Source organism: Xenopus laevis, chromosome 3L (assembly GCF_017654675.1).
Source record: "Xenopus laevis strain J_2021 chromosome 3L, Xenopus_laevis_v10.1, whole genome shotgun sequence".
NCBI classification, from domain to species: Eukaryota; Metazoa; Chordata; class Amphibia; order Anura; family Pipidae; genus Xenopus; species Xenopus laevis.
The window spans coordinates 115402464-115425752 of NC_054375.1; the positions used below are offsets into that span (position 1 = coordinate 115402464).

General features: G+C 38.9%; 1 protein-coding gene and 1 long non-coding RNA gene across 4 annotated transcripts in view; both read right to left on the bottom strand.

Moving 5' to 3' along the window:
• rhcg.L (Rh family C glycoprotein L homeolog) overlaps positions 1-3180 on the bottom strand; it is a 35668-nt gene extending 32488 nt beyond the window's left edge. The window contains exon 1 of the mRNA XM_018253209.2: positions 2557-3180. Within this exon, the coding sequence (XP_018108698.1) occupies positions 2557-2746 (190 nt within the window). The 5' untranslated portion in view covers positions 2747-3180. The remainder of the gene's footprint in view (positions 1-2556) is intronic.
• Positions 3181-3246: 66 nt separating this feature from the next.
• On the bottom strand, positions 3247-20518 carry LOC121401561. 3 transcript variants are annotated; one of them, XR_005966357.1, is made up of 5 exons: positions 20479-20518; positions 5858-5935; positions 5668-5769; positions 5357-5471; positions 3250-3331 (listed from the first exon to the last, which is right to left on the bottom strand). It is a non-coding gene; the product is annotated as an uncharacterized LOC121401561 (long non-coding RNA). The 3 variants fall into 3 exon arrangements; XR_005966356.1 differs by having other exon boundaries at positions 5877-5935; positions 20479-20510; XR_005966358.1 differs by lacking the exons at positions 5357-5471; positions 20479-20518 and having other exon boundaries at positions 3247-3331; positions 5877-6013.
• Between the last annotated feature and the right edge of the window lie 2771 nt (positions 20519-23289).

Sequence of the window (23289 nt, forward strand, 5' to 3'; positions counted from 1 at the left end):
TGACAGCCACACCCAACATAACGAAGGAAACTGTTAAAGGTTTTTTACTCATTTTGCACGGAGAGACTCTAGATAGCATGTAAGGCATGAAGGAAATGACAATTTATTAATTATATGGCACTGATGCAGTGGAGCTTACAATCTTAAGGTACCTGTGGGAACCTTGTTGGGTGGGTTCCACTCAGAACGGAAACCATAATACTTGTTAGAACCATATACCACCCCTTTAGGTTCATAGTGTCATTCAAACTCTTTCTCAATTCTCACCTTGTTCCATTGTGAACTGGTTTCAAGCTCCAGAACTAATCACTTCACAACAAGGTTAGAAAGGGGTTGTATTGCACTGTGAGCCTAAGGGGGTGGGAAAATCATCCCAGGGAGCACAGACAGACAATTATGTTTTATTTTCTATTTATGGAATCAGGTATGCATGATAGTTTCACTCACTTAGATGTGTTTAAGCAATTATTTTACATAAGCGCAAATAAGTGAACATAACTTTATCTGAGAGATTCTATTTAAGGAAATGTGTGTACTTTATCATATTTGGGCAAGGAGTAAATAGCCTTGGGCTATCACATTGTTACTGTTACTAGTGAAAGAGAAGCTACAGTACATTCTTACAGCACATGAGCACACAACCAAACTGGTTTGTGTGTGAGAAAAGACAAGGGAAAGTGTTGGACAAACACTTACCTGTTTAATTTAAATAAGAAGAGGTCAGTTTTAACATTTATCATCAAAATGTCACTCAGTAAATAGAACATCTGCAAAAAATGTCACGCAGAAAGCAAGATTAGCACTGGTGGGTCGAACCAAGGAAGAAGCTCCAAAGCAGAAAACTGGTCAGACCAGTAAGCTGTGTATTCTGTATTTATGTATTCCTTTAGTCTGCTCATTGTGTACTTGATAGTTCTGTGTCAATTCCTATCAATCATCAAATGGGATGCTAAGAGAAAGTGAGCATTCAACAGCAGTAACCATCCTTCAGTGCTGTGCTGGGAACACATGGGCTGGTACTCCTTCCAACTACACACCCATCTGTACTCCCAGCAAGAGGACACTGACGGAGTAGAGCTGCTAAGGTGAGTATTAACTGCTTGAACAACACTTCTCTGGGTGTATAAAATCATCACAATATAGGGATTTATCATCATTATACCAAGGGTATGGTTATATTTATCTACCAGTATCAAGGCACTGTCTCACTCATTAGCATTAGCAGTGCTGATCTTCTGCACCAGTGGAACCTAAATCCCCTTAATGCAATAAAATTAAGGAAGCTGATAATATTTTATTCTTTCTGTTTGAAATTTGATTTCCTTGAGAGTCTTACTTTTTAGTAATGAATTTGCAAGGCAGCGCTTGCACCAAATACAGATTAAGTACTGTCCATGTTATCCACACAAGCCTTTACATGCACTAACTGCTTGCACATTGTACCTTAATAGTGTTGAATTTCTTCTCAGAAATGCAGCAGGTTATCTACAATTTGGGGAAAATGGATTAATATGTGATGTGGCATTTATCAGGTTGTTTATCCCAGCTTCATTGGATGCTTATCCACACATTGCCTATTGTGCAGCTGTATGTCTTTATGGAAGGACTGCGAGGCATAAATGTTATTGTTTGCACTTCAATAAAGAATTTGGTTAAACAATTATTTAGTTATTATTTTATTATTTATGCAACAAGGACACAGTGATTTACTAGAAATGTTTCAAGTCAAAGAGGACAGGTCTTTTTCACTGCTTTTAACAGCATCCTATACACTCATCTAATGTTACAGCATTAAAACTATAAGGACCTTCTGCTGAAACATTGTATACTGCAGCCCTACAGTCCTCTAGCTGGTATTCAAATGCTAGATGTTACTGAACTACAGCTCCCAAAACTCCAAGAATGAAAAGGTTGTAGTGCATATTCCTGATTATTAAGATGCGACATTGACAAAGGCCATAATTCTCACACTTTTCAGCAGTCATTGTATGGGGTTATTAAAAGAGCATTGGTTCTGAGAAACATGCATATTGTGTTTGCCACTGAAGGGATGCAAAGATTTTCAAATAGCACAAAGTTTCAGCTCTTCTATATTTTATCTTTCTCATATAATGAAGATGCTGGTGAACTCTATGTATGAACTTCACAAGGAACAATCAAAATCTACCATCAAATCCTAATGTATAGATAATGAAAGCAAAAAATGGGCAAACTGGAGACTCTCGGATATAGCCAAACTATAACTTCCAGTACCCATGCCAAGTTGTCCTTATTTGCCATAAGCTACAGTATATCCAATATGTTCCACTTATAAGCAATAAGAAGTATTACAGTGTAATAGCTCTGTAACATAAATCAGGGATGTTCATTAAACTACAGCCCTCAGCCATGTGTTAGTAATGAGATGGAGGAAGATGTAGCTGATAACTTACAGCAGACAAATTATAACATAGTCAAAAAAGGCATTTTCTATGATACTTCCCAATGTATAGACGCCACTATTTAACCAACTTATACAGGTCTTAAGATATCAGTTGATTAGAGAAAGGTACTTACTGGGATACCTGAAGTAAAAGTCATTTTCAACGTCACTGGTGATGTTTTCGCGTTTCATGAATATTGGCCAGTGAGGATCAGCTTCAATGTTGTATCGCACAAAGACTCCAAAGAGAACTATCATTGCGATCTCCCACGCGAAGCAAATCAGTGGTAGCCGCCACCGCATGTTGCTGTCGTGTCTCAACATTTTTGATGGATTTTTGGTTTTATATTAAAAAAAAATAATCATAACAATCATAAAAAATAATAGACAATAAACTAGAAACCTGCTGCAGACAGAAGCATGAATATCCTATCAGGTATCTGATAAAAGGGACAGGCTAAAAGTCCCATATGAAGACTGAGCAAATGACCTGTTGCTATATTCAAGGGTTTAGGGGGTGTAACTTCTCACCTGAAAAGTAGGAGGTGATTCAGAAAAGGTTATGCATACTTACAGTCTGACCCAGCCTATAAGTGGCTCTGGGATAAATAGAACATAGGGTGGAGTCGGAGGTTGGCCTGTCTGTGTCAGGACCATCGGTCAATAGATTTTTCCATGAAAATTTTTTTTCTTTTCTTTAACTACATACTACAAACCACAACATCAAACTGCTACTCACTGGATTTGATCTCTAACCAGTAAAGACCAGGTCATTGCTTAAATAAACTGTTAAGCACCTGGTCAAACAACTGTAAAATGTTTATAGGATCATTTAGTTTCACGTGATCAAGGTAAGGTATTTTTGTACTTTCTGGTCCGGAATCACACTGCATTTTCTTTAAAGAGGGTCTGCAACAAGAGACAAAAGAAGCAACCTTCAGAGAAAGAACATTGCCTAATGGAACACCGTGACACTAACAAACACTTGCAATGGAAACTCACCCTCCAGTTTAAATAAACTACTGCAAATACACAGCTTCGCCGGCCTCAGCTTGTTCTTTATAGTTCTTTTTCTTATGTTTTACTTTAAATTACTGGAAGCTTTATGTGTAATCTCAGTTTTTAAATTACATTAGAGTAAAAGTAAGGTTACAGTTAACAAAGGGACATTCTAATACAGGTATTGGATATGTTATCTGGACACCCATTATTCAGAAAGCTCTGGATTATTGAAAGCCTATCTCCCATAGACTCCATTTTATCCAAATCATCCACATTTTTTTTTTTAATTCCTTTTTCTTTGTAATAATAAAACTGTACCTTGTACTTGATCTAAACTAAGATATACTTAATTCTTATTGGAAGCAAAACAAGCCTATTGGGTTTATTTAATGTTTAATTTCAAACTGAATAAACCGCTCAAAGCTCACCCTCCCATTGGCTGCTCCTCTCCTTCCCTGTTAGGTGCTCAGTTCACAGCGTCCCCACCGCTCCACGTAGATTCAATACCAAACAGATGGACGGCACTCCATTCAAGGAAATAGCAAATTTATTGCAGGCTCCTACAAGGATCCAACGCCCTACACGTTTCGGGATACAATCCCTTAATCATAGGCATGATATTTAATGTTTACATGATTTTCTAGTAGGGATCCACCGAACCAACTATTTTGGCGCACTTCCTTGTTTTGTGACAAAAACTCAGGTGATTTTAAGGATTTGAATTTAGTTTGGCCAGGCATGAAGATTCAGCGAATCCGAACCCTTCAAAAAATGGCCAAATACTGGCCCAATACTGAATCAAACCTGGATTTGGTGCATTCCTATTTTCTAGTAGAATTAAGGTATGAAGATCCAAATTAGGGAAAGATCCATTGTCTGGATAACTCCAGGTCCAGCACATTCTGACTAATAGGTCCTATACCTATAATTTATTACATGCACACATATTTCCTGTTGCTGTGCTAATAATACAGAACACACTTCAGGCAAGCACAAATGTCAATTAAAGGAAAGAAAAGGCTGCATTTACGGAAAGATCCATTGTCTGGATAACCCCAGGTTCTGAGCATTCTGGATAATAGGTCCCATACCTGTAATTTATTACATGCCCACATATTTCTTTTTGTTGTGCTAATAATACACAATACACTTCAGGCAAGCAGAAATATCATATAAAAGAAAGGAAAGGCTGTATTTACTTTGGGGTACCAAAATTTAGGCACCCCCAAGTGATTGTATATACTTACTTGAAACCCCAGTCTGGTGCTCCTATCAGCAGTGTAAAAACTTCCTTGGGGCCCACTGGAGCTGCAATAATGGTTATCGCGGGTGGCTGAGCAGGGGGAGGGGGTGCCCATCCTGTACCAGGGCCTACCTACGGGTAGTTACACCACTGCCTATCAGGAGAAAACTTCTGGCAATTGGTTCTGGCTTCTTCCTTATTGGCAAGGGTGCACAAGGGCAGTAGCATGGGAAATTTGAAGAAAGAAGAAGGAAGCAATTGCTCAGTGGTGCTCGCTGGAAGAACCCTTGGACTGGTGCAGTTTTCTGCTTTTAGGAGCACCGGTAGGGTTGCCACCTTTTCTGGTAAAATACCGGCCTTCCTATGTTTTTATGGTTTTTCAGTAACAATACTGGCCAGGTGGCAACCCTAAGCACAGGCCCAAGATTTCTGGTAAGTATATGCACTTGGGGGTGTCTAACTTTTGGCACCCCTAATGAAATATGCCTTTCCTTCTCCTTTAACCCCATTTTGTTAGGATGATAAGGATCCAGTCCTGGATTTATTTTTAAACCTGATACCTGTTTACATGAATTGAAGGTCTTAAAACCAAAAATGGATCATTATTTCCATCATGACATGGGGTAAGTGAATGTCTCTGGGTGAGACAGTTTAGCATGTCAAAAGGAAATTTTGTGAATAGAGTATACCTGCAAACTGGGAGTTTGCGTGCAAATAATCTTCAGGTGAAAGCGGTTTCTGCAGAGCGTTGCTCGCTTTGCTTTGTGGATATAGATCTCTTGTCCCTCTGGGCCACTCTTTGTTCTATCAGTACCAACACAGACAAGAGGGATAAATTATGCCTCACCTATGTGTAAACCATTGTTCCCCACAGACTGACAGTATCCATTGTGAAAATATATTAATGGTATATTCTTATTGAAGCCCAGGGTTAACCTTCAAGACTGGTCATTGTGAAGAAATGTATTTAATTACTGCTATTGTGTTAAAATCTACTAACCTGGTTTCACATTCTGGGTGAATGGCCCTATAGACGGGTTTCACCTCTTTTCTATTAGGCTTCCAACCTCATTCACTGAACTTTCTCTGCTGTTTCTCTTACCTGTGAACAATATGTGTAACTAACTAGTTTGTAGCTTGAAATTAGTTTTTTATTAAATGTTAAATGTAATAGTTAATTGCTAAATTACCTTAGAAGCAGTTACATACTTTGTGATCCAGGAGGGTGTGATGGCTTGTATCTGTAAAAGGGGTGCCCCCAGCCGCTCCTGAGATTTAAAGATATGCTGTAAGTGCATTATGGGATTTCTGACACCTACGGAAAGCTGTAACAGTCAGTCATTATACAGAAAGTGAATACCAGGCATATTTTCATTATAAGGACTGCTTGCAAATATTTGAACAAAAGCACTACATATATTTACTCTTCTGTGGAAGATTCTTAAATAAAGTAATACTCTGAGCTTTGCTTCAAGGGGACCTATCATTTTAAGAATTCCTAGAAAAAAAACAGAAACAGCTGACTATTGCAGGGACCAGATAGTATTCAGTATTCTCTTCAGTTACAGTATGTGTAAATAGGTTTGGAGAATGCCAAGTAAAATCATGTGTAGATAGGCATTGGCTTCCAGCTAGCACAGCACCTGTTCCTTCTATTGTTTTGAATTAAAGGGTCACTTTAACTTTAGTTCTATATGGAAACATGAAAAGGATAAGGTACATATGGAGGTGTTGCTGGATCTCTTTACTTACTGCTAGAAAACATACAGAATACCCTGTGGTTCTCCCCAAGAGGATTGGGAGGTTGAGCACGGTGGTGAGGAGGGTAAGTGAGGATGTGTTCCATTTGGAGAATGGTTGTTATGGTGCTGGGCCCTCATATTTACCACCATTCTGCAGTGGTCTCCTGTAGTGGGGCATGCATTGAGCCTGTGTCCAGGACTGCTATCAGGTTGGAACAGGGGTGACTTTGATCAGGGGCACAGTCAAAAATATCCTCGATAATGGGGAACATACAAGGCCAGTCAAGGCAAAATGCAAACCATCAAAAATATCCTGTTAAAAAAATGTTTTTCTATTTTTATATGAAATTTTTAAGTTACAGGATATTTTTGATGTTCCCAGTCAAATTTTACCTTGAGGGCGGCCTGGAGTTGTATATCATTTAACTTATATTTCAAGCAATGACAATGCAGAACAGCTTGATGGGACAGACAAACCAGCATCATCTTACAATGTAAATTCTCTGGTGGCTGATTCCAATTTGGTGTTCCAAGTTAGAACACGCTTAATATGCATAAATGTATGTATATTTTTATTTATGTAGCGCTACATATGCATGCGGCACTGTATGAGACATATAAGAAAGAGAGGCAGCTGGCATGTCAGGATGAGATGACAGGTAAGGCTGCTGGTGACTGGCATTTTGGAAACTGTCTGTTTGAAAAAGCTTCTCTGGTGACTTGGGGGAAATTGAAGTGTGACTTTTCATTGGAGAGCATATGTTGAGCACCTAATGGCCTGGCCTGTTTGTGTAAGGTTCAAACATAGGGTAAATTACACTGACCACCAACGAATAAAGAAATCAAACGGTAATTTCAATTGACTACCAAATGATTAATTTTTTTCATTTTTAATGACCTACATTAAATATAGAACTGATTAACAGTTATTGTGGTCTGGACTGACCATGGGGTTCCAATTATTTATTAATGGAACTATTTATATGAACTGCTAGAGTAATAGAGTAACATCAATTGTTTATGTTGTAATCTGTTTACTTCCTCATATGACCTATCTCCTACATGAACTTTTCAGCAGTGGAATGACTAGTTATTGGGCCCCTTAACTTTTGGAAGAAGACATTTCCCAGAAACATATATCACAGCTGCTTATCAGTCAAAGTCCCACTGGGTCCTTATAGTTCCTGGGGCCCCTAGCAGTTGTAGGGTCTGTTTGCTCTATAATTACATCCTTGCTTTTTAATAAAATTATTTACAAGTTTGTAGCAGCTGTGGTTTAAAAAAAACACATCCATCAATGGAAAGTAATAAGATTTTCAGCCTCATTGAAATGTAATTTTTAGACCAGATCACAGTTGCATTTTAATTTAATATGCTAGTGCTTAAGAATAAAAAAACATTAATTATGGAAAAAAGAGCAAGTTATTGTGTATTATCAGAGATTGTGTCTGCATTATTATTGTTCCTAGTCGGCCATCAATATGTGTAATTCCCAGACCCACTAGGTGGAGTAACAAGTATGCTTGACATTGGGAGGTGGCCGGACCTCTACCTGTAAGCACCAGGCAGCTTTATTCAGCCAAGAGGGTAGGGTGTGCGAGGACCAAGAATGTGTATCGTGTACACATTCGGGTCTTTCCCCATGCCACCATGCAGTAACTCACAAGGACATATATATCATGGGGGGATTTAACCCTTTTATAAATATTCATTTAAAAAAATGCCATACAAGTGAACAGAAAGCAGTGGAATTTCTCTCTATCTGACTGTAGTGAGCTCCAGTTTCACTCTTCAGCAAATATGCCCCCAGCAGTGTAAAACTAAAAAAAAGTGCCAGAAAAGGTGTCAATAGGGTTTAAGGAATATTTATTTTCCATTTGCTTTATTTTCCATCAAGCTTTTTTGAAAGGATTACTGGCTCAGCCTGCAGGTTTCATTCATTCTATGCAACCAGTATAACATCCTGCAGCACTCTTAAAAAAAAAATCAATATTATGGGACATATTTATCAAGGGTCGAATATCGAATTGAAAATATTTCGAAATTCGAATTCAAAAAGACCAACCGAAGTGAAGTCAAAGGTTTTTTTGGGTTGAAGAGTTCCCTTTTCGACTGTATTCGAATCGTACGATCGAAAGAATAGCGCATTTGATCGAATTCGAATCAAAGTTTTTCCCCCAAAAAACTTTGATTTCTAAAAGTCCACCAATTGACTCCAAATAGGTTCAAGGAGGTCCCCCATAGGCTAAAACAGCACTTCGGCAGGTTTTAGATGGCGAATGGTCGAAGTTTTAAAGAGACAGTTCATGATAAATTTCGAATTTTGAAGTTTTTTTCAAATTCAAATCGAATTTGGACTATTCCCTAGTCGAAGTACACAAAAATAGCTCGAAATTCGAAGTTTTTAACTTCGAAAATTCACCTCGACCTTTTGATAAATCTGCCCCTATGTGTTGCCTCTGAATTTCTGAAGGTCCGTATACAGATCAGCCCAAAATCTGGCCTGTCAAGTGATGGTACTCCTCTTTCCTGCACTACTACTTTTGAAACTCAACAGGAGCCACCTTAACATCAAGAAGCCAGAAGAGGAGGTGGCCTCTTCTGTACAAAGAGAGAACTAGTCCAGGCAAACCTATTCATCTGTTTTAAGCACTGTTCTGCTGGATAATTTGAGGGAATAGTGGCCCTTTAAATAAAATGCCTTTTGGCTAGCAAATACAAATTGTGCAGATAAATAGAAGAGGCTGGGAATCTCTAAAGTCAGTTGCACAGTATATCATGAGGTCCTTACCAAGCCAGCTTGCAAAACATATGAAAAAATATAATTTTCTTAAGCCTGTAGCACTTTTGCTACTTGCCCTTTAGTTCTGCTTAGCCTTTCTCGGTGTATAAACCGCACACTTTACAGTTCTTTTAATGGACATTAAGATATGATTGTTTAACACTTTGGGGCTCATTTATTATAATTAGATTTTTTGCTACAATTTTCGAATTGTGGGCAATTTTTTTTCATCGTCTGCAAACCTTCAAAAACATAAAAAGGAAAATCTTGCCATCAAAAACCTTTCAAGTTGCCATAGAAGTCGGTGCAAAGTTTATTTTCAACATTCAAGCATATGTGTTATTTTCATCTTGGGTTTTTTCCCATGAGAAAAGGCAACTGTGTTTTTCGCTGTGACAGTGTGATTGAAGTTAAGAAATTTGAGAATTTGGCGGGGGGGGGAAATCACAAATAAGGGGGTTTTCCCTCACAAATTCATATTTTTTTAACATGCCCCACAGTATTCAGAATGAGCCAAATATTTAGAGCTTTTATTAAAAACGTCTTTTTTTACTTTAAAAAATACACAGGATTTTCCATTATATAAAGTACTTGATGGATTCATGTTTTTCTCATTACTTCCTCCACCGTTTTGTTTAACTAAAATTCAAGACTGCTCAGTAAAAAAAAGAATTATTGGAAAGCAGAACATTCATTGAATAGTTTACTCACTGCACATATATAATATTACTGGTACGGGAAAACCCCAATATTCAGAAATCTCCAAATTAGGGGATGATAGGGTATCTCCAAATTAGGCATCTACCATAGAGTCCATTTTAAGGAAACACTTGAGGTCAAGCTAAGCAGTCCTTAAATATAGGGAATCTTTACCCCTGAACATTGCAGGTCTTGAGAATCTTCACAGATACAGTATATAGCAATCAGTTCATTTGGGTACCTTGTATGGAGCTGTTTTGAAAACAACACAATACTTTAGAGCCACCTACATACTTGCAGACCCATTGTCCAGGTTTGATGGTACAGGTTTTTTCACTGTGGCACCATATGTACAGAAACAGTGGTGAACATTTCCACTACAGTTGGGCAGTTTGGGTACAAGGGCCATGCAATTGATAAAGAGCTCAACTTCCAGGAAAAATGTATGAGGAAGTAGCAATAGTACAATTCATAATAGCTTTATGGACTTTGGGCAGGTCAATTGACACAAAAAGGCATCAGGAGGGCCGTAAAAGGCAGACATCAGAATATAGAAAGATCATCTAATGCTTAGTCAAAGTCAAATATAGTCAGTCAAACAAAGTTAACTGGATAATTATACAACAACAAGCTGCAAATTGCACATGGAAACTTATACAGGAATTTGCAGTGTGGAAATTTGGTCCATTTCTAAGACATAAGTATAGTACAGCATTACCCAGATACCAGTTTGTAGTGAGGTTTTAAAAGGTTATGTTCAGTGGTTGGTTGGGACAGTAATAAACTGAGTAATCATTTGTTTAGAATGAGCAGCAACTTCTGCATCTGAGAGAGAGAGCAAATAAGGAAACTAGAAAGATGAATGATTGTATCAAGCAGTACATCAGGACACAAAAACATGTATATTTAAAGGGTGACCCAAGTATTTGAGTTGGTGCAGCTGGATTGAAACATTTGTGTTATTAACTTTGTCACAAATTGTTTTGTCAAAAATAGTTTTCCCACAAATGTATGCAGGGAAAGGAACATTGATATGAATTGTTGGGCGATTGCCCAAAGATTGTATAGGCAGGATGGAGTGCACTTCTCAGACATTGGTTTGGATATTTTCAATGCAAATTTACAGGATGGCATGCATTGAGAAGGTTTTGGATCCAGAGGCACAGCTAGCACTTTGAGGTCAATGGCAATGGTTTGGCAGTGGGGTAAAAAAGAGTGTGATGCTGGACCATAGGTAAGGAGGTCTGATTTTTTATTGGCGGAATGCGGCAGGTCAGTGTAAGCACCAGAGAGTCCTATGCCCAGGCTAGCAGGCTGTGAATGTACGATTAGGGTTGTGCAGAAATCTGTGGTATAGACCCCCATGGGGTACACTGAGAACAAAGAAACCAGGGAGAGCAGGGCAAAGGGCTCTTGGCTCTTCCTTGGTGGATGCTCTTAAAAAATGGCATGTGATATCAGCTGGGCAGCATTTTGTGGAGGGGACTTAATATACAAATTTTTTTATAAAGGTGACCTCTGGTCCCTCTTGTTTTCCACAGGTTTTGGTAATCAACCAGGTTATTTATTTAGTAGGATACATTTGTTAGATGGAAATATTTGTGTTGCAGTGACAACAGATAGCGGCATAAAACATTTATGGCTCAAGATGGCTGAAATTCTTTAAAGGAACAGTAACATCAAAAAATGAAATTGTTTTAAAATAATAAAAATATAATGCAGTGTTGCCCTGCACTAGTAAAACTGCTGTGTTTGCTTCAGAAACATTAATATAGTTTATATAAACAAGCTGCTGTGTAGCCATGGGGACAGCTATTCAAAGGAGAAAAGGCTCAAGTTACACAGCAGATAGCAGATAATCTCTATAGAACATAATACTATCTGTTATCCATTATTTATCCTGTGCCATATAGCCGTTTTTCAATTTCCACCATTGCTACTCAGCAGCTTGCTTATATGAGCTATAGTAGTGTTTCTGAAGCAAACAGAACAGTTTTACCAGTGCAGGGCAACAGTACATGATATTTCATTACTTTACAACGCTTTCAGTTTTTGGTGTTACTGTTCCTTTAAATAGAGGCCCATGAAACCTATTGTTCTTGGGGCTAGGTGTTGCTAATTGTCAGTGGGAGGGGGTATGGATCTCTCTGGTTGGTTGTTTTCAACACCCTTCCCTTGGCTCAAGGCAGGTATAGAAGGGGAGGCAATTAAAGTTTAAAAGGTGAGATGTGGAGGGACTGGGCAAGATAAGCTTTTTGTTTTTGTGTTTTTTCCACCCTCCTAATCCCTTAAACTGTATAGGTTCAGTTCTTCAAGAGGACAGAGGTCACAAACAGGAGTGGCTGAATGTACATCAGAACTCAGCAGCAGAATGTGGCAGAACAGTGAGCTGCAGAGGGTGGGGGCTATGCTAAGTTTAGCAGGCGGTGATCATAAGTTCAGGCTTGCACAGAAATCTATAATATGGACCACCATGTGGTGCACTCATAAAAGAGCAAACAGGAGGAGCTGGGCAAAGGGCTCCAGGCTTGTCTTTGGGGGATGCTCAAGACAGCGTAAGCACCAGAGGGATGTGTCCATTGCCCAGGTTAGCAGACTGTGATCGTACAGTCAGGGTAAAGGGCTCTGGGCTCCTCCTTGGTTAAATTAAATTTAATAAAGGTGTGACCTCTGGTTATTGTTATTTTGAACAAGGTTTGGTGTTCAGTCTGGTTATTTCATTAATAGGATTCATTGGTTAGATGGAAATATTTGTGTTGCAGTGACAATAGATAGTGGCATAGAACATTTACGTCTCATGGGATGATAATTGGGGTGTTCCGTAATGCTTAAATTGAATGCAAATTATTAAATCTTATTGGCTTCTTGTATCTTATTGACTTCAATAAACAAACTCGGGTCCCTGCAATCCTTAAAGTCATAATACCTTTGAACACAATAGGTCTCATTTGCAAACTGAACTGCACAATTGCAGTTGCCAAAAGCAACAAATCAGATATACTATATACTTTAAAATAAGAGGATATTAGGAGTCAGGTTGGGGTTCAGTAACTGTCAAGTATCAAGGCGAGTCTGAAGGTATGAGCCTCCCCCACGCTTCCCACTGAGTTGCGTCCTGAAAGTTGGTACAGGACGGCCCAGATAAGGAATAGCAGGAGTGCTAAGTGAGCCCACAGAATAACAGTTCGTAATAAGGACTCAGCACTTATCTGCAGTTGAAGAGACGAAGTCAGGAACAGGCCAGGTCATACAGAGAGAACGATCAGGAAGCAGGTGCCAATTGAGGGAAATCCAGCAGAGTAGTCAGGGAAGCCAAGGTCGAGATCAGGAATAACAAACACAGGAATCCAGGGATAATCAGAAGAATAGTCAGGAACAAGCCGTAGTCGTAATCAGAATAATCATCAGTAGTAAATACGCTTAGTGTCAGTAGAGACGATCACCTCGCATTGAGCCTAGGCCTGAGTGACCTTTTAACCCCAGGACGCATGTTTGCGTCAGAACACGCGCCTGCGTCTGGACGCGCGCCTGCGTCTGGACGCGCACCTGCGTCTGGACGCGCGCGCGCATGTGAATGCGCGCTTGCGTCAAAACCGGCTCCTGCGTCTGGACGCGCACGGCCATGTGAACGTGCACCAGTGCTAAAACGCACGAGCTCGCGCATTAGAACATGCGCCCTCACTAGTAACAGGCACTGGCGTGGGGACATTGGCCAGAGGAGATGTCGGTTCAACCTGAGCCTGACCTGTTGGGACCTGACAGTAACCTTAATATGTCATGGGACTAAGGTTGACATAAACTGCCAACTCTGCCTCTCCAGAATGATTTAGTAACTTATTGGTCATGTATGAGGCCTACCTAAGGGACTGCATGACTGATATCTGGCAATGAGCAGGTTAGAAACTTCCATCAGATGAGGACTACATTGATGAGGTCCTTGCCCAACTGTCCTGCCTAGACTTGCTTTATGTTCCAGTTGATTGCTGGGGGCCCAGTGATTGGATCATCCCAATATCGCCCAGCACATGGTTGTGGCTGAAGTGAACAAAGATCTGCAAATTTGGCAAACTGGCCAAGTTGGGAATCTTTATGTATACTGGATGTGCTGATTTACCCTTCCATTTATCTGCTTTTCACTTGAAATAGTTGTCTGTTTCGACTTCTTAGCTCTGTGTTTTTTATATGTTCTCTCGCAGCAGGAATTTTTCAAACTAGAGACAAGCAAGCTGTACCTCAGTATTATATACATATACAAACATATTGCATAATGGGCAGCAATGGGCTAAGTTTTCATGAATTACTGCTTCTCAAAAACATGACTCTGATGTCATAACATAATTGTTTGTTGCTACGAGAAGAAGGTTTGTTTTGTATACCCTACTTAAAACTAAATTCACTTTCTAGAGAGAGAGAGAGAGAGAGAGAGGTATAATTATCTGATTATTGTACAATTACTGAGAACGAAAAGGAGTAAAACCCCTCTCTATCTAGTCACCCACCAATTATTTATAACACATTGATTGATATGCAGCAATATCTGTATTATTCAACTGTTCAGCATGCAATGATTGTGAATAAATTAAATGAATAGTTTGAATTAAAAGTTTGTGATTCGTTATTACGTGATGGTGTTAACCACCAGAAAGTGATTACCCAATTAAGTGCTATGTGCAGTTAATTAACAATTCATCAATTGCTTTATTCTAAAATAAATGATTCAGTGATTAATTTAAAGTGCTAGTGCCGATTCTATTCAAAATTCATGACTTCAATGACCAGTATTAAATAAAGGTACCTGCACATATAAAAAATAATAAATTAAGCCAAAATATAGTACAGGTATAGGATCCCTTATCCGGAAACTCGATATCCAGAAAGCTCCGAATTACGGAATGGCTGTCTCCCATAGACATTTTATCCAAATAATCCAAATTTTTAGAAATTATTTCCTTTTTCTCTGTAATAATAACACAGTAGCTTGTACTTGATCACTTAATTGGGTAATCACTTTCTGGTGGTTAACACCATCACGTAATAACGAATCACAAACTTTTAATTCAAACTATTTATTTAATTTATTCACAATCATTGGATGCTGAACAGTTGAATAATACAGATATTGCTGCATATCAATCAATGAGTTATAAATAATTGGTGGGTGACTAGATAGAGAGGGGTTTTACTCCTTTTCGTTCTCAGTAATTGTTTGTTGCAATATGACCTTATTAGTGTTTATCAGTAATTTTCTGCATGTGACATTGTGTTCCAGCTGTGTCCTTGAAGTGATTCCACTCTCTTTGTTCAGTATTTGTGGTTAGCAGACTCTTTTCTCTGATTCTGCTCCCTGCACAAAGTCAGGCTGGATTACCATTAACTTTGTATATATGTGAATGTATTTTAGAGGTTTCTATTTATTTTTAGAGGTTTTACTATTTTTTTTTTTTATAATAAAGAACAAATAATACTGCCACTATCGGTGGCAAAATATATTATATGCATTTTTGGATATGTTCTCTTAATTTGGCATTATCTATTGTTTTGTAGGAGAGTTTTTAAATGGTTTGTGCAATAGAACAGTAGAACCCAAAGGGGAATATTTATTCACACTCAAGTTAACTGCAAAATCTACTTTTGCTTTCACCTGCTTTTTTTATTTCTATGATTTTAATTTTTCCTACTGTCATATTTATTTTTATCCAATTTTTTATTCTAAAACCTGGCAGGATTTGGAGATAAAAAATGTGTTTGTAGGGAAAAAAAGACAATAAAAAATGTGAATGAAAGTCAAAAGTGAATAAATTTACTCCTAAATAGCTTGGATGAGGATTTCAGCTAAATTAAGGAAATAAAGGATACCCACATCCAATAAAGTATCAACTTTCCTTGTATTTTTACTGGTGCTCAGCTTGGAAGAGATACAGATGCTGAGAGGGGATAGTGAGTTGAAACATTATTATTTTAGAAATGGTGCAGAATTTTTAATTGATTATATTTAGGAATGTTCTTATTTTAGCATGATGAAGCTTATATTATATTTATATTTTTGCGATAGTTCCTTTTCAAGCCTGCACCTCTCCTGCTTGTGTTGCCCCAATTTTCCTTTCTAGTGGATTTCAGCAATAATAACATTGAATTGCAAAACAAATCCATAGATATATAAACATCAAAAAATAAAGGAATTCTGATGAAAGTAAAGTCTACTGATAAAAGAACTGTAGATTGGCTGTACCACAATCGGTGCAATATATTCTCATACAAATAGAGCCTTGGGAGAACAAGTGATGAGCAGCCAAATCTTAAATCTGTTAATCACTATTTAAACCACACAACACATTATCAAAACAGTACACATATGACTTTATTTTTATTTTTGTGAATTCAGAATGTTGGTTTGAGTTTCACAGTTCCACTGTCTGAGTTATACAGTGAGGGAATAATTCATTAATCTATTAGATGTTTTAGAGTTGCCTGTGTAACCAACATATTTCCAGTCTTAATCAGATTACACTGTTAGCCTTCATCTATTGTTACAGTTAATATATTGCCACTTTCAAGTTTTGCTTTCATGATTGCTCTTTTTCCGCATTTCTTGAGATATTTCTAGGTCTTAAATCATGTGCCTGATCACATTGACTTGATTTTAGAATTTCTTCTTCTAAATTTCTACATTCTAAGATTATCTTTGTTTGGAAAAATTTTTCCTAATCTATGGGGGTCCTTTACCAAAGGTCGTGTTTTAGAGGTTGGTGAATTTTTTTATACCTTTTTATAAATCAAATGTTTTCCGATTTAAGAAAAGACTTGAATGGAAAAAACTTGAATCAGTGAATTTGAATTAATCTATTTTCCCCCCCAAAAAACTCGAATCACTCAAATTAATCAAGTTTACTAGCAAAACCAACCAAAAAAAACCAGAACATCATGAAGGCTACAAACATCTTCAAATGGTGGAAGGGCCACTGTTATTGACTTCTACATGGCTTTGACAGGTTTTTAGCTGGAGTAATTTCGGTTTTAAACTATTTCCAGCTTTGGGGTATAATAAATTTTGAACAATCCCCTTTTTTTTTAAAAAAAAAAACACAAACAATTCTATTTTTTTTTAACCCAAAAATTTTGAGTGTACAATATCCTCGAAAACTCGAATTTTTGGGTTAAATACAACTCAACCTTTAATAAATCTGCCCCTAAGCGTTTATGTAGTGTAAGTTTGTTTTCTTTATTTCATTAATGGAAATAGTACATGGAATGATTTGCAAATATTCACCCCAATCATTCAAAATTAATGGGAAACACAGTACCATGTGTTGTTAGTGCCATGTGCATATCGTAGAGTGAGTCCGTAACTCTATATACTCTAAATGGGTTTCTGCCTTGACCAGATTCTATAAATAAGGGGGGCCAGGACACAATAAGAATATGCTGTGAAAGGTATTTATTGTGCCATTCCACAGTAATGTTTCCTTCATCAGCTGGATACCCCCAAAACTTTGCTCTTGTGGAATGGGACAGTAAAAGGTTATGACAGCATATCTGTAGAGTGTGCTGGCCCCCCTTACTTACAGAAACTAATTGTGTTTTGATGTGTCCATATGTTTGAGAGTCAGACCACTGGAACAAGGTAATAAACACAAAAGTGCTGTGAGAACTCCTTTGAAACTTTCTTACAGGGTATTCCATGAAAATGGAAATCTTAAAATAAAGATACGGCTGCTTTCCCAGGCTCACTCAAAATTACTGCAATTGAATGCCCAAATCCATTGAGCGTAGATTCTTAAATCTTCCCCTTATTGCAATCTTCCCTTTACTCTTTGATCATTTTATCACATTCGGTTTCTATCTGCTATTTGTTGTTGTCGCCTCATGCACAAAGGGCTAGATTCAATTCAGTGAGATAAAGGTTTATGACATGAAGGGGCAGATGTATTAAGGGTCGAATATCGAGGGTTAATTAACCCTCGATATTCGACTGGCATATTAAAATCCTTCGACTTCGAATAGGTGTGAACTAGGGGGTCGAAGTTTTTTCTTAAAGAGACAGTACTTCGACTATCGAATGGTCGAATAGTCGAACGTTTTTTAGTTCGAATTGTTCGATTCGAAGTCGAAGTCGTAGTCGAAGGTCGAAGTAGCCAATTCGATGGTCGAAGTAGCCAAAAAAATACTTTGAAATTCGAGGTATTTTTTATTCTATTCCTTCACTCGAATTTAGTGAATGGGCCCCGAAAAGTCATGGACAAGATTCAATTTGAGATGCAATTAAATTCAGAAAAATCTCTTGGTTTATCATGTGAAAACTCTATTAAAGACTATGGGGAAAAACTGGAACTGAATTTGGAGAACAGTTTTTTCTTCTTGAATTGAATCTCATCCATGAATTTTCACGTGATAAGCCATGAGATAACTTTTTCTCATTGAAGGAGAAAAAACTTGCACTGTGAGGAAGCTTCCAGTGCAGGCTGCCATGTTGGGACACATGCAGATATATATGGTCATTGGGCTCTGAGCAGCTGTTGAGAAGTTAAGCTTAGTGGTCGTCGCAATTTATCAAGCAGAAAATTCGGTTGGCCTGTAATATAAGCTGATGCTACAAGGCTAATTTTTTAAATTCTGATTCTAGTTGCAGTGGTTTCTGTGCTGCCATGTAGTAATTATCTGTATTAATTACTAATCATCCTTATATTCATTCTATTATTTATATACAGTATATTACACGTTGGCCGCTATGGTCAGTAAGTGACAGCAGCACAGAGCATGTGCAGTGAATCAGCAGAAAAGGGGAGCTACTGGGGCTACTTTGTAGGGACATATCTTCCCTGCTCAAGGGCTGTGGTTGCCTTGGGCTGGCACAGAAACCTAAAACATAATGTACAACATTTATAGCCTATTCTTTTAGTTCAGTTTTAGTTCTCCTTTAAACACTTATTGCAGTTTAACATCTGGTGCTGCTTATTCCTCATCAGTTTCATCTGCTTATAAAAGTGTAATGCAGAGCTACGTGCATTTAAGCAAGATCCTTATTAATCCATTTTAGTAAACAGCTCTATTGAAAGATGACATTTGGTAAAGTAGTAATAATAAATGAACAAACCTATAAATGCTCAGGAAAGCCGTAAAGGTATAGATTGGCTGGATGAAGATTGAGTGCAAACATGAATGAAAACAGGAGTTTGGAGCCTATTGCTTATTTAGGGTGAAGTACTAGATAATCTATAGTATGCCCCCCCCCAAACGTTTGATTATACCCACGTCAGTACTCCTGCAGGGTTCATATTCATTACAGTATTGGATTTGCTTACATTTCTGGCTTAAACCAGACTAGAGTAATGTAAACATTTTGATCACTTCAGTTGTTACCTTTTTGGGTGAAATACACAAGCAATTTGTCAGCATTTATCTATCTATCTATCTACCCTTCAGCGACAAGGTTCTCTAAAAAACAATATTTGAAATATTTTTTATAGTCTTCACTCTACTAGAAACTATTGCAAGCAAGAGAATAATGGGGAATGAGCCACAAGGTATGAAGCGTGCCTCCGTTTCTTTCAAGTCAAGGAAGTTCCCCCTGCATACATTTTTGCTGAATTATTCCTCCACCTAACAACAAATATTAGTTTCAGAAATGGAAAACAGATATTAAAGTTTTTGCTTACAAAGAAAAAGAGATGCAAGTGAATAGATTAGATCCTATTCAGAGGAGACACTAAGCAAGATATAGACAAATCTTGCTTCAAGTTTGTCACATCAGAGCGCCTTTATGCATGGAATACTATGGGGTATATTTATCAAAGAGTGAAGTTAATAGTGAAGTTCCGCCACTCTCCATTCTTTTCTATGGGATTTTTATAGGCGTATTTATCAAAGGGTGAACGTTCACTTCACCCATTGATAAATACGCCTTTCAAAATCCCATAGAAATGAATTAAGAGCTGCGGAATTTCACTCTAGTGGCGGAACTTCACTCTTTGATAAATTTACCCCTATACCTTCCTTTAGGGGCAGGAGCTGCAGTTTAAACCAACATAGTAACTTATTGTAAACTGAACAACCAGTGGGTCAGAACTTTTTAAGTGGGGGGGTTGTCACTTCTGCAAAACACATACATAGTTCTAAACTGCCTTTATACAAACAGGGGGGCTCTAGCTGCAATTGACAGGTTTTAAAATATGTTACGTGCACTTCCTACTAAATAGCAACTATTTTTGAAAATGTTCAAAATAAGTACAGATATGGGACCTGTTATCCAGAATTCCCGGGACTTAAGGTTTTCCAGATAATGGATCTTTCCATAATTTGGATCTTCATACCATAAATCTATAAGAAAATCATGTAAACTTTAAATAAACCCAATAGGCTGGTTTTGCTTCCAATAAGGATTAATTATATCTTAGTTCGGATTAGTTACAAAGTTTTATTATTACAGAGAAAAAGGAAATAATTTTTAAACGTTTTGAATTATTTGGATAAAATGGAGTCTATGGGAGATGGACATTCCATAATTCTAAGCTTTCTGGATAATGGGTTTCCGGATAACTAATCCCATACCTTTCAAAAAACACAAAGTAGTGCTACACACACACTCTCTCACCGCTCTTTGCAGCGTCGGGTGCCGTCTGTGACCCTGTCTGCCCAGGTCTGGTTCACGTACAAGAAAATACTTCAGCAGCACTCCGATTATGGTGAAAAAATTGGAACTTTATTCGTGCCTCAAGCTAAGCGACGTTTCGAGCCCTTCCAGCCCTTTATCAAGCTTGATAAAGGGCTGGAAGGGCTCGAAACAGGCCCGGACTGGCAATGTCTCTGGTCGGGCAAATGCCCGAGGGGCCGCTCTATATTTCATTCATGTGGGCCGCACCGGATAGTTAATACTAATTAGAAACTGCGCTGCACTTGCCCGTGAGTAATCCTGCATACACGCAAATGGACGTGGCTGACACCATAACCCAGGGATGCCTCCACCGTCCAGAGAAGAGGGGGCGTGGAAAACTGTGTCACGGTGCGTCGGAGGAAGCAGTTGTGAGGATCCATTCACTCCCTGGGAGCGCGCAAACACTAACAGACGCGCATACCGTGTAGGAGACACCAGTGTCGGACTGGCCCTGCGGGACACCGGGAAAATACCCGGTGGGCCCCGACCTTCAAGGGGCCCCGCCGGGCCAGACCCCCAATCGTAATAGTTAAAAAAAAAAAAACGTAGCCGGCGCGATGCGCTGTCTGCGCATTCTCGTCGGCACGGGTGCCGTCTGCGCATGCGCGCCGGCATGGGACAACGCCAAAGAGGAGCGCGGCGCTGGTGCCGCAGCAAGGGGAGGCAGGGGCCCTGCAGCAAGGGTAGGCGGGGGCTGGGGGGCTGGCGGGGGCTGGGGGGCCCTGGACAGCAGTCCCGGTGGGCCCCAGGCCCCCCAGTCCGACCCTGGGAGACACGCTACTCGAAATAACTTCCTTCTTTTCTTCCTGCACAGGCTGCTCTGTCTTTGAAGGAAGATAGTTGCTGGCCAGGTCAATGCTCCCCCCTCATAACTTCTGGTCTGCCTCCTGGAATGCGCTGCTGCTCTGAAAATTAACACAGTATTGCCCGAATTCGAAATGTGCCTGGCTTTGGATTGTAAGGAGATTTTAACTAAACAGAGCATGTGAAAGAAGGAATATACAATTCAAAGCTAGTCACACACACTAATAGAAGCTGCTTAAAAAAAAGAATTTTGACTAGTTTGGTAGAGTTTGCAAGTAGTTAATGATCAGCAACCGGTTAAAGACATATAATGAGCTGGAGAAGTCTTAAAGAGCTTTTCCTGATAATCCTCTTCTTGCTGCGCAGTGAGTCCGAGTCCGGTAGACTGACAGGATCAAGCTTAAAAAAAATGCTCCTGCACAGTGGCTCCTGCTTTACTGTTAATCGTAGGTGTACGTGCAGCTGGCTCCTCTCCGACTACTTTCATAGTCAAAGAGATAAGGACAGCACAGTGAGGGAGTAGGGCTTCACCCTAGAGCAAGAATCAGCTGAACTGAGAGAGAAAGGTATATTATTCTATGCACTATTTAGAGTCATTTTAGAGATAGAAAAAAAAGTACCAGTCTAGGTGGTACCTTTGGTAAAGGTCCCTAACCTAACTCTTTACTTAGCCCTTGGTGCAGATTCAGTGCATCAGAGTTCACAGGCTCCGTCTTCTTCTCTTCCGTAATCTACGGGTCTTCCGGCGATTTGGCAATTTCCGTGACTTTCGGCGCATGCGCACTTGTCGTGAAACAGAAGATTGCTCCAACTGCGCATGTACCATTATGCCACTCTCTTCCCGAAGAGAAAAAGATGGCGCCCGTGAACTCTGATGCCCTGAATCTGCACCAAGGGGTAAGTAAAGAGTTAGGGACATTTACCAAAGGTACCACCTAGGCTGGGGGGGAGCAGGAAAGGGGGATCTTTGGGGATGGGGGTTTTTATTAGCAAGGGTTTGGTTTTCCTTTAAGTGAGAAAGACAGCACTTTATACACATTATTGGTTGCAGTTTTACCAATGAGTGGATGTGTATAAAACCATTGCATGTTTATGTGTGGGCTGCTTTGATTTATTTGCCCGGGCTGCTTTTTACCCCCAGTCCGGCCCTGGCTCGAAACATCGCTTAGCTTGAGGCACGAATAAAGTTCCAATTTTTTCACCATAATCGGAGTGCTGCTGAAGTATTTTCGTGTACGTAATCCCATACCTTTATTACAAATACAAAACTAACTGGATTAAATACCGATTTTAATACCTGATGACCTGATTTTAAATTTGTTTTAATACAGGAAAATGCAGTGCAACTTCAACATGGATGCAATCCATAGTGGGTTGGATAGATACACAATACCAACACCAGATATGTGAGTTCTTCCAAAAAGTATTCAGGCAGCAAGTAAAAAAAAAAAAAATTATTAGGACATATTAAGACGTGGTCTAACGCGTTTCGTGCCTGTTGGGGCACTTACTCATAGGCCTATGATTATAATGAGTTATCCCGAAACCCGTTATCCAGAAAGTTCCAAATTACAGGAAGGCTGTCTCCCATAGACTCCATTTTATCCAAATAATTCAAAGCTTTAAAAAGTATATCATTTTTCTCTGTAGTAATGAAACAGTACATTGCACTTGATATTCTTGAGCATTCTGGATAACAGGTCCCATACCTGTATCTTAGTTTGGATCAAGTGCAAGGTGCTGTTCGATTATTACAGAGAAAAAGGAAAAAAGTCTATGGGAGACAGCCTTCTATAATTCAGAGCTTTCTGGATAACGGATCCCATAACTGTACAAATGCTTAGGGTAGGCTCGATTTTTGTCATCTCATCCAAGACTTCTGGCACACAATCCTTAAATTAATTTAAAAAAAAAAGCCTTGGCATAAGTCATTTCTTCTTGATGGAA